Source organism: Prosopis cineraria, unplaced genomic scaffold (assembly GCF_029017545.1).
Source record: "Prosopis cineraria cultivar Desert tree isolate PC_DT_omini unplaced genomic scaffold, ASM2901754v1 PC15, whole genome shotgun sequence".
Lineage (NCBI taxonomy): Eukaryota > Viridiplantae > Streptophyta > Magnoliopsida > Fabales > Fabaceae > Prosopis > Prosopis cineraria.
Window position 1 is genome coordinate 1,467,246 of NW_026555346.1, and position 12,543 is coordinate 1,479,788.

Genomic DNA, 12,543 nt, shown 5'->3' on the forward strand with positions numbered 1-12,543 from the left:
TACTAGACTATACCTACCAGTACCACTCTCTCTCTCTCTCTCTCTGTCCTACTCCGGTTTTCTTTGTCAGCAAGCTCCTCCCTGGCGCCTGTCCCGTAAAAAGAAGGAAAGAGGCCACTGCGCCATAAAATCTCCCGTATCTCTTCGATTCTCAAATCTGGTTTCTGTGGATTTCTTTTTAATTATTAATTGAGAGCTTCTCCAAACACTCCATTCTTCCTTTATCTATTCGTTGAAACTCCAAACTCTGTCTTGATACTCTATGGGTGCGGCCGTCGAGTGTTGTCCGCCGCGCGTTGATGAGGTGGCGGTTTTGCCTCTGAATTCGCTTCCTCTAGGTTTCAGGTTTCGGCCGACGGATGAGGAGCTGATCGATTACTATTTGCGACAGAAGATCAACGGAAATGGGGGTGACGTATGGGTTATTCGAGAAATTGATGTTTGCAAATGGGAGCCTTGGGATTTGCCTGGTGAGTTTCTTTCTCTGCGATCCGATTCTACTTCTTTCTATGCTTGGTAGTATTTTGCTCACTCCTATTTTTGTTGATTTGGGGTTGTCATGAGAATTGGGAAAGTTCTGTACCCTCTGTTTTACCAATTTTTCTAAGATATGTTTTTTTTAGCTGTTGAGCCGAGCATGCTGACAGGTTTTTCGATTCTTAAATCATGTCGGTTGATTGATTTGTTTATGCTTGGTTAAATTACTGTGAAACTGATCTATCTGTAAGAATTACCTAACAAATTAGCGAGATCTGTTAACGGTGGCTAGATTCTTCGATTTACTCCTGTCTACCCTCTTGGTTTGTTCTAGATTTATCGGTTATACGGAACAAGGATCCAGAGTGGTTCTTCTTCTGTCCGCAGGATCGCAAGTATCCGAATGGGCATCGATTGAACCGGGCAACGACTCATGGGTACTGGAAGGCAACGGGCAAAGATCGCAAAATTAAGTCTGGGTCGACCGTGATTGGAATGAAGAAGACTTTAGTGTTCTATACGGGTCGCGCACCCAGAGGGAAGAGGACCAACTGGGTTATGCATGAGTACCGTCCTACCCTAAAGGAGCTCGATGGTACCAATCCTGGACAGGTTGGGTCTCCTCTCCCATTGATGTTATATAATATTTTTGTCGTGATGCATTTGTGGCATTGAAGTGCTGGAACTTGTTAATATTTTCCCCTTTTGATGATTTAAGTTCATCCCTCTTTCTGATTGGTTTGTGAAATACTATCTCAATTGCATGAGTCACGTATGATTCAGTTTAGTCAGTGATTAAGCTATTATAGTACCCTGTATGTTTATTTCGCTGGGGTTTCGTTTCCTTTTGGATATTCTTTTTCCAAGGTCATATATTTTGAAGCTCTTGTAAGCTGATTTCAAAGCAATCTCTGTGAACATTGTATTTAGCTGGGGTTTCGTTTCCTTTTGGATATTCTTTTTCCAAGGTCATATGTTTTGAAGCTCTTGTAGGCTGAGTTCAAATCAATCTCTGTGAACATTGCATCTGCTGCGTCCTGGAAATAGTTCTTCTCATAGTTATTTGGATTCTGATTGTTTTTGGTGATTTTTGTGTTAAATATTTCTGGGATCATTACTAAGGAAAGGATGTCTATATTGTACCCTTTATTTTCTGTCAATAATTGCCCTTTACATAAATTTTATGCGTTAATGCTTATAGGTTGAAATATTTAATCACCGTCATCCTATGACTGTTTTTAATAACTTCGAATCTATATGAAGAGAGATTGTGATGTATTGCTGAACTTTTTATTTGGTCAATGTGAATTGTACCAGAGTGCATATGTCCTTTGTCGTTTATTTAAGAAGCAAGATGAGACTCTTGAAAGTTCAAACTGTGAGGAAAATGACCGGACTGTGTCTACTCCAGCCACTGCTAATTACTCTCCAGAAGAAATGCAATCAGATGTGGTTCCAATGGCAGCTTCTCCATCACTGGCTACTGAAGATGACAAGAACAGGGCAGTTCCATTCTCTGTCTCTGAGAATTCTGAGGAGGCCACATCCAACATTATAACACCAATTGATTGCAACGGTGAAGAATGTGATACTTGTGATGTGCAGAATAAGATTGTTATTCCAACAACTGCAGAGGTGAGACGGGTTGAGGTTCATTCTGCTATTTATTCCATTCTTTTATAATAATGGTTTTTGTTTCCTCTGTTTTGACTATTGGAAAATAAATTTGTTGATTTTTCTCCTATACTTGACGCTTGCCATTTCAGGAAGATCAGCTTCTGAACTTTGACATGTTTTATGACCCAACAACTGAACCATGGGATGACAAACTCTTCTCTCCTGCACACCAGCATATCCCACCAGAATTTTGTTTTCCTTTAAGCAATGAAGTGGATAATTGTGGCTTGCAACTTCAGCATGATACAAATGAGGTAAATATGGCTGAATTTTTAAACTCAGTCATCAACTGGGATGAGTTATCCTATGATTCCAGCAGTCAAAAGCCCACTTCCACGTTGGTTGATGCTAAGGATAATGGATCAGGCAGTGATTCAGATGTGGAAATGCCAAATATACTGGTTAGTGGCATTTTTTCTTTTTGGGTGAACTAGTTAGTAACATCTGTAATGCTGAATACTCCCTTCGTCTCAAATTATAAGATACTTTTAGACAAAATTTCATATGTCAATAAAGTTTATTAAATACACTTTACAATATTACTTCTTCAAGATAAAAATATACACTTTCAAAAATGCCTTTCATTTAATACTCTATTGATGAAAGAATATTAAAGAAAGAGAAAATATGGGAAGGGTAATATTGATAAAGTATTATTAATGAAATCTTATTTTTATCAAAGTGTCTTATATTTTAGGATACTGAGTCTTCTTTAGAAGTGTCTTATAATTTGAAATAGAGGGAGTACTTTTTATTTGGTTATTCAAGGTCTTGTTGCAAAGTTGTTACTATTTTTAATTTTGCAACCTCAAGTGGTTGCTCTTGGACTTTTTTCTTTGTGATATTCCACGCTATCTATCCATAAAATTGAGACTTGTCATGTTGCAACTTGTATTATCTATGCCAGTGTACCTGGCACGGTGTACTTGTGTCTCCTGTGTGATCTTACCGTCTAGTTCTGTGCTGCAGAGTCTGCAAGCATTGCATGCCGTGAATCCTGGGGCAATTGACAAAAGGACTCCTTCAAAGTTGGAGAAAATTTCGCACTTTAACTGCACCATCAGCTCTGAGCCTAGTGGTGATGAGGAGAAGAGCCATACTGGATCGTTACGAAATAATTATCTGATGGCTTCCTCACCTGATTCTGGCATGGGCCAAGTATACAACGTAGACAATGAATCCAGGAATTATAATCCTGTTGTTAATGGTGATATTGGAACTGGAATCAGGATAAGGCCTCGCCAAGTACGGAATGACCTGCCAAACACAAACCCCGCAAGCCAAGGTACTGCACCCAGGAGAATACGTCTGCAACGTAAACTTCAATTGCACCCTCTTAGCTCCAATGAGGTGGTCAAAGGTGGGAGCTGTGTACCAGAGGACCATGGTTCAAAACCAATTGTTGTGGGGGTAAGATATCTGTCTATTATAACTTGCGTATTTCGGTTGAGATTGTATCTGCCTGTTTTTGTGAGAACTGTGAGTTCATCTCGTGCAGGGGATGAAAGCTTCAGAAAATCACGCTGCTGATGCGGATGCTATGGTTGCCAAAGTTGTAAACGAACCCCAGAAGAACTCTCCCGAGTTAACTGATATTACGGAGATTGCTCAGCAACATGCTACAAAAGCGGCGTCCATTAAACTCGAGATTTGGTCATCTGTTGTATTTTTTGTCACTGTACTGGTTTTATTGGTCTTCCTAGCTTTCGTGTGGGGGGCATTGTAGTAGATGAACTTCTAGAAGATCGTTCATTTGTATGTAATTAAGCCCTCAGTGCTTTTTTTGTTTTATTTTTATTTTGGAGGGTAGGGATACTTAGGAGCATATAGGGTTTTGTGCATATGTGGTCGTCGGGAGATGAGATACTCACCCAGTCTGTTGTTGTATGTTAGGTTCTCACTCTCACATCTCACTGTGTAAGGATTTTGTTCAAGTCAGGTCGAGATGCCTGATGAAGCTCGTGCTGTCACTGCAGTCTGCATGCGATGCTCTTCTTTCTTCTGGCGATTCCGTCTTTTAGTTTTGTCCGAGCGTCTATCTCACCTACTCGTCAAAATAAATAAATAAAGCCATAAAGGTTGGCCCGAGAAGAAAGTTGGGAAAATCACATTTAAGCCGCATCTAATCAAGTTATTCTCAAATAAGTCTCTTGAATTTGTTTAATTGTTGAGATGTCCCTGGAAGCCGGGTGTTTTTTTTAACGCACGTGAAAAGACAGATGAAAAAGGATGGGAAAAAAAAAATCATCTCAAATCTTATTGCAGAAGCTTTCTTCACAATATGTCACAACTCAACTCCCGTCCTTCCGCGGCTGCGCCTGGGTAATCAATATCTAGTATTTGAAATTTATGTTTTAATTTTTTAGATGTTAAAAGTCATTTAGGTGATTTTTAAGTGAGTAAAATAGTTTTTTAAATGTTGGTTAAGATAGGGTTTAAATGTAAATTTGTAAATTTTTTTTTGGTGGTTTTAAATTTCAAGTAAGAGTTGGAAGCAATAATGAAGGAAATAATTTTGTATCTATTTTTATAAATGATGATATCGTCATAAATAATTTTATACTTATTTTTATTAATGATCATGATACTTATGTTTTTTATTGTTATTATTTAACATATTAAATTTTATGTTATTTTAATTTTTTTCACACATTTTTAAACATTTTTAATATATTATACTTGCATAATAAAAATTATAAATTATTATAAATTAATGTCCTTTTCTATCATTGCATATTTAAAAATACATTTTAAAAATATAAATTTGCATTAATTCAAACTTTCAATTTATCAAATTAGTTTTTAAAAAAATATATTTAAACATAAATTTTGTTATAATAATTAATTTTTATTAAACTAATTTTTATTAAATAAATTTTTAACAAAATAAATTTTTAGCAAATTAAAAATGAAACACACTATTTCTTGCCAGCCCCATTATCTTCTCATGCTTCTCACTCCTCCTCCACTCTCTCACGTCTCTCCTTTCTTCCTCTCTCTCCAAAACCACAATGAGCATGAAGCCCTCTTCCAAACCCATTTCCAATCCTGCTCAGACCAACAAGTTCCCCCCTTTGTTGATGTACTTCTTCAGGTCCAACATCACCTGTCAAAGTCAAGATAGGTCAAGTTCAAGCCCCATGCTCCCGAGGAAGAAGACATCTGCCATTGATTCCCAAGAACTTTCTCACCCAGGGTCATCCGCATGCGGGCCAAGACTGAGTTCCATGCTCCTCCAAACATCACCATGCTAAGCCGGTTGGGGTTCAACAACGGCTCGTTGTTGACAACGGACAGGATCACGAATTGTGGGAAGCCAAGTAAATTTTTGTAATTGCAAAAAAAAAAATAAAATTACTTGTAGTCAAGGAACTTGGAGATAGGTAACAATTTGTGCATTTCCTAAGACTTTAGAATAATTAAAATTATTATGGGAAATTTGACAATATTTTTTCAAAAGTTGAGTTGTCACTTGATAATTTCTCTTTCAGTTCATACCATAAAGCACTTTTAACTATTTCACTATAATTAAAAAATGAAAAGAAATAATAATTAACTCATTATATGTATTAAAGTGAAAAGATTTTTCAACTTTGTCTGTATTCAAAATAAAAGGCAAGATATGTCCAATATATTGATTATAAAATTAAATTTACTGTAGAGATAAAATTGGAAAATGATATTGTATAAAAAAAATGGAAAGTGGTACTCTCTTTGTTCCAGTATGGAAGACAACTCTAGAAAAATTTTATTATCTCAAGATATAAAAAAATTTAAAAAAAATAAAATTTTATTAATAATTTTTTTAATATTATCCTTTGAATGAGAAAGAATTGAAATGATATTGTAACTTAATAATTAAGTATATAAAAATATTTTTAAAAATTTATGATTTTGTTTTAAAAAAATAAGTTTATAAGATATTATTATTATATTTCATTCTCAAATTGTGTTATCATTTGGGATGTAGGGAATAACAAGATTAAATGATCTTTTCAAAAGCAACAGGGACAGGAAGGAGTAGTAACTTGCTGACTCATGACAATACAGCCGATAGTGATGTGGTTAATCATATATATGGCGATGTTACTGTGCCTGAAGCGAGTACTGAAATTCCTCGATCCTGACTTCCATGCAGCTTGCTTTCTTATGTTCCACGGAACCGTGGGTCAACCACTCAGTCTAGATTTCTAACTTTTAAGTACTTTTTTGGATAATGTTAATAAATAATTTTAGAGGTTTTTTTGGCCAGATAAGTAATTTTAGAGGTTGAAATTTTTAAATAAATTTTTTTAAAATTATTCAAACACTTCTATACATGCTAACATAAATTATAAATTTAAAATCATCATTATTTTATAAAATATTATTATCGGTTTTTCAATTCAGCTTTTAATTATAATTTTTATTATTATATTATACTCTTATTGAAATAAAAATATTAAAATATTAAGAATTTAATCATTTTGGATTTTTTTTTTTACCTGAATCAAATTGGATTCAAGCTTTTCATATGAAACAATCAAAATGCATTCAATGCCCATTTCTTCTGCCTGCAAGTTGTAACCGTAAAGAAGTGCAACGCGACCGAGGGAAAACCCGCGCACACGTTACTTGGTGGGCCACGTGTGAACCATAATGCTTGTTTTTGTGTTTGGTCAACATTCTAGTTATGAGCTAGAAATGGTTGGCGATTTGGGGCCGTCTTGGTTATCGGCGATTTGGTTTTTATTCAAATTTAATTTTAATGTTCAGATTATTTTAATTTTATATTCATATTTTTACTTTATATTTATTAAAAATAATTTTTTTATAATTTTTTAATAAATATATTTATCATACTAATTTAATTTAAGTGAGCCAATTTGATATTAATTTTTTGTAATTTTTATAAATTGACTATTTGAATATATTTTAAATAGTTTTAATTTAATAATGATTTTTTTATAATTGTTATCCTGATAAATGAAATATTAAAAATAATGATAATATTTTAATGGGCACTTTTTTAAAAATATTTTTTATAGATTGTAAATGAAAATTTATTTTAATTATCAGATAATTAATTTATAAAATTATCAAAATTTTTAATATTAATAAAATTTTTAATTATTCAGATAATTAATTTATAAAAATTATCAAAATTTTTAATATTAAAATAGAATATGTAAATTAAATATGTTTAAATCGATGGAGAATATATTTGTATTTTTTTTATTTTAATAAATATAAAATTAAAATAAATATAAAATAGACGATTCACCCAAGTTGAACGCACTTTGAATGATACGCTGCTTGGCTGCTCCTATCTACTACTCCTTTTGTTGTTCGAGCTCAATTTCCGATGGATTCATGTTCGGTTGCCCACGTTCATCAGCTTCTTTTGTTTCTCTCCCTCGCTTCATTTTGCGCTGTGTTAAGCTCCGGCTACCTTATTCATGATTCCTATGCGGAAGAGATACTGAGTGCAGCCCATCAAGACAAAGATTGGTTAATATCAGTGAGACGGCGAATTCATGAGTACCCTGAACTCGCTTTCCAAGAGCACAACACCAGTGCTCTGATCCGCACGGAACTTGACAAACTTGGTATCCCTTATACATACCCACTTGCCAGAACCGGCATTGTCGCGCAAATTGGTTCTGGCTCTCGCCCTATCGTCGCTCTTCGTGCTGACATGGATGCCCTTCCTTTGCAGGTAACTTAGCTTTCGTTTTCTGGGTCGATTCTTTTAAGAATAGCTATGAGGTATATCTTTGAATTTGGCGGTGTGTGATTAGGAGCTGGTTGAATGGAGCCACAAGAGCAAAATTGAGGGCAGAATGCACGCGTGCGGGCACGATGCTCACACGACCATGCTACTTGGTGCCGCGAAATTGCTTAATCAACGGAAACATAGACTTCAGGTGATTATCGAACCCTCAATTGGCCGATGACTTGGTTTACTTTTCAACCTCAGCACTTTTGTTTATGCTGTTTTCCAGCGATGTATGACACTCAACGGGAAAAGTTTAATCACACTTGTTTTGGGGCTGAATGCCAAAATTTGATTTACAATTGAAATTAGAATTTGATTTCATCCAGCAGCCTTAGGAATTTTAGCGGTCCAATATATTAGGTCCATTGGTTCATAAAACCCGAAAGTCAACTCCAGAAGTGCATATGCATGAACATGGAGGTTTTGTTTTGTCTTTTTTTTTTTTTTTGGGGTGGGGTTTGCCTTGATGAAATCTGGTTCCAAATTGTTACTTGTTAACTCGTTCAAGTAGATTTAGGGATAGATATACATGCTTTAGACCGCAAGAAGTTAGTCTAATGATCGATTCAGTTTCGTGTAATGTGCCTGTGAACATGGTTTTACTCGTGGTATTGAAGCATAGGCCGACAGAGATATAAGTAAATGCTCACTTGCTCGGTTCTATTTGTGTGTTTGAGGTTCTGAATCACACGTGATTCCTCAAAATCTGTTATCTGATGAATTTCCTCCTTTTCTTTTGGCATTGAAGGGAACTGTACGACTTCTTTTCCAACCTGCTGAGGAGGGAACTGCTGGTGCCCTTCAGATGATCAAAGATGGAGCACTTAAAGATGCAGAAGCAATTTTCGCAGTGCATGTTGATTATAAAACTCCTACAGGAGCCATAGCATCTATATCTGGACCTTTCTCAGCTGCTGGGTGTATCTTTGTGGCAAAAATGATAGGAAAAGGTGGGCATGCTGCAGAACCCAACAGAAATGTGGATCCAGTGCTGGCTACATCGTTTGCAATATTGGCACTGCAACAACTTGTCTCAAGAGAATCCGATCCACTATATAGTATAGTATGTCTCCTATTCTCAATCCATCTATTTGCTGGAAATTAGATGTAACGCTGGCAACATTTATTTGCCACAGGTACTATCAATTACTTATGTCAAAGCCAGTGTTGCGTTAAATGTGATTCCATCATATGTTGAATTTGGTGGCACTCTAAGGAGTCAGACGACTGAAGGCATGTATCATTTCAGACAGCGAATAAAGGAGGTACACTCTAAACTTTGTAGACAAAAATATTAGCTTCAATGAGAAACTTTAGTGACTCAGCTATACTTAATGATCCAGACTCTGGGTAATTCTTGTTGATTTATTGTTTTTATCATATCTCTGATTTTTTAAAGATATTTTGTTCTTGTTTTATTATAGGTCCTTGCCCTTTTTTTTTTCTCAATGTTCTAGCCTTCTAGGTCCCCACACTTTTGTTTTCCAGTAACATCGAACTAGAACGCCAAAAAAAATATAAGGACCTATAGCAAAATGCGAGCAAAGTCCAGGGATTTAAAGTTATGTTTTTTCTTTTTTAAAAGTCAATTTTGGTTTAGCTGTTTAATCACTTTCTTTTATCCTTGTGAAGTTGCAATTTTTTTCATTATATGCAAGGAAGGAATATTTCATTCATTCATTGTTCTTGGGGCAAATATTTTAAAAAAAAAAAAAACTGAATCACAGTTTGAGGTCACACCATAGAGGAGATAGGCATTGTGAATGGAACATCTTTTTGGGCCATGAATGAATCTGGTTTGCATGTTCAATTGTGACAAAAAATTTTCACTAAATACTACATTTTCCTGTTTTGATTTTCATGGTTGATTTGGGCTGGGAGTACTTCCCTCTGTTACCTGTATTTTGTTGTTAAAAGAAGTAATAGTGGGGTGAATGATTTTGTTTCGTAAAATTAATTTAGCATATGCAACGAGGGATTACTTGCAGGTTATTGAAGCACAGGCAGCTGCGCACAGATGCAGTGCACATGTAGATATGAAAGAAGAAACCTTCGCCCCATATCCTGCTGTTGTGAACGACAATAAGTTACACCTGCATGTGAAGAGGGTTGGTCAGCTTCTGCTTGGTCCTGAAAACGTAAGGGAGGCCAAGAGGGTGATGGCAGGTGAAGACTTTGCGTTTTATCAACAAGTGATTCCAGGAGCAATGTTTGGCATTGGGATTGGCAATGAGGAAGTGGGATCAGTTCACTCTCCACACTCTCCTTTCTTCTTTCTTGATGAGGGAGTCCTTCCAATAGGGGCTGCACTTCACACTGCCATTGCTGAGCTATACTTAGAGGATAACCAACATTCTTTTGTGCAGTAAGATTTTTCTTATTTTTGGTGCTTCATATATTGATACACCTCGATCACTTAAACACCCACGTTCATGAATGCTCATTGACTTCTTGTCTTGACTGTAATGGGCGGCATAATTAAGAATGTGTAAATATATGCTCATAAAACTCTCACTTTTTTTTTTCTTCTGTTGAGCTTTTCTTTTGAGTGGTTTAAGAGAGGCTTGACTTTTTCCTAAATACCAAATTCCCGACCAACTTAGTTCAATGAATGGGCCTGGTGTGAATTACTTACCTACTTTCTTTCTGTTGAAAATACCATGAACTGCTACTTGCTTGGGAGCACAACAGAAGTTGATGCCTTAATGGGGGCTATAGATTTTTATGTGTGTGTGTGTGTATAGAAGAGAATTTATAGAAGGAAAATGGAAAAAGGAAAATTACACCTAGGTTTTATAAAAGAGAATTTATTATCAAGAAATTTTATGAAATTTACAAAATACTCTTAACTTTTGAATTCTGCACATTTACAACTTGGTAAGGGCATTTATAATTGGGCAACGGGTATTTATAACTTTCCATTACAAGTTGTCATTTTCTTTTGCAAGTTGTAAATACGTAGAATTTAAGATTTGGGAGTATTTTATAGATTTCATAAAATCTTTTGATAATGAATTCTGTTTTGTGGGACGTAGATGTAATTTTCCTAATGGAAAATAGTAAGAGAGAGGAAAAAATTACTTTAGTCTCTTTTTTCTCTTTTCCATTTCTCTTCCTGTACGGAGGTGGATCTTGATGCACATTCATATAGCTCCTAATAGAGGATGATAATTAATATCTGAAAGCTTTATATTTATTGTGGAGTTTTACGCTAGAATCTACTTGACTTAGGAGGAATAAAACCTACCAGCTACGTTGATATGTCTTTAATCAGAATAATAAAGTTTGCAATTAATGTCTTAGCAATGAATGCAAAGAACTTACAATATGCAGCAATATATATATATATATATAAATATATCAGAGGGCAAAGGGACAAAGGAAGAAAGAAACCCAGAGTCCATGTGCCCTTCTCCCCAGATGTTCACTTCATTCACATATCATTGATTCAGTAACTACATAATACCACTTAGGAATGTCTCATTTTGACCCAAGTGCCACCTTCATTTTCTGATTGATCAAGGCCAGACATGCTTCAGAAATAGACCATACGGAACTGAGACAACTGGAATGCTCCCTTTGACGATCACATACTGTCTAAATTCTCCATTTACTCTCTCCTCTTCCTTTGTTCCTAAATTCTATTTCCTTCTGTTTTCAGTGTCTCTACAATTGGAACCTTTTTTGTTCTTTTTCAAGGGCTGGTATTTTGAAAGCTACCTTATTTGTTGGAGTGTTGTCAAAGCATCCAATGAACCAAGTTAATCCTCTCAAATGACTGTTTTGTGTACAATAATTGGCAGGACTCACATCCCATGCAGTAATGCAAAAGGATCTTAACTCCCCATAAAGTTTACTTCTCCTTAACTCAGTTCTTAATTTAACAGATGCTATATTGATTGTTGAGAATCATCCCATAATAAATTTCATCTTGGTTGTATACTATTAACACTCATTAATGGTGAACTACAGCAGATATGCTTTTTAACATATCAGTAGATCGTTTGCCCCATCATTCCTTTTCTTGTTATTGGGATTGTAGTAGACAGAGGTGGCCAATTCCTAATATTGATCTGATGAAACTTTGATCTTTCAATAATGAATTCATGGTCCCCGGAATTCTTTGAAACTACATCGATCAACATATAAATAAAATATTGCTCAATGATTTAGAATTTTCCTCTATGCTTTAAGTGGTTGAGTCCGACATACAATCATATGATATGAAAGATCTTCGCCTCAAAAGCAATTCAAAGTTTCCTGCAAAATAATATAGACGGAATAAAAAAATCATAGTCAGAAGCAGCGAACCAGCAGTTCTGCATGAATAGTGGGGCCAATGAATCTCTCTAATATTCCATGCGCTACGTTCTTTTCAATTATGCAGGGCGGAAGTTTTACTTATCTTGATTTGAGACGCACATGTAGGACACATCCTACGGTTATGTAACAAGAATATTGCACAAATTACTGAACAAAATATAATGGGTAATTGGGCAAAAATATCCACGTAGAAACATCTAATAGGCTAAAATGAAAAAAAATATAAAAATATTCGCAACATTCTCTAAGTTGACGTAAGAGTTATCACTCCGTCAAATGTTTTAAACGTCTGTTATTTTTTGGTGGTG

At 35.3% G+C, this 12,543-nt stretch overlaps 2 protein-coding genes across 2 annotated transcripts; both read left to right on the forward strand.

Moving 5' to 3' along the window:
• Positions 1-4,111, forward strand: LOC129294357 (protein NTM1-like 9). The gene is made up of 6 exons (XM_054932659.1): positions 1-470; positions 812-1,089; positions 1,795-2,112; positions 2,244-2,555; positions 3,124-3,564; positions 3,653-4,111. Exons 1-6 carry the CDS (start codon positions 263-265, stop codon positions 3,878-3,880), a joined length of 1,785 nt encoding a protein of 594 aa, XP_054788634.1. The 5' UTR covers positions 1-262; the 3' UTR covers positions 3,881-4,111.
• A 3,327-nt stretch (positions 4,112-7,438) lies between these two features.
• On the forward strand, positions 7,439-10,524 carry LOC129294359 (IAA-amino acid hydrolase ILR1-like 5). Its single transcript, XM_054932660.1, has 5 exons — positions 7,439-7,852; positions 7,935-8,060; positions 8,661-8,975; positions 9,049-9,177; positions 9,901-10,524. Exons 1-5 carry the CDS (start codon positions 7,499-7,501, stop codon positions 10,279-10,281), a joined length of 1,305 nt encoding a protein of 434 aa, XP_054788635.1. The 5' UTR covers positions 7,439-7,498; the 3' UTR covers positions 10,282-10,524.
• Positions 10,525-12,543: the final 2,019 nt, after the last annotated feature.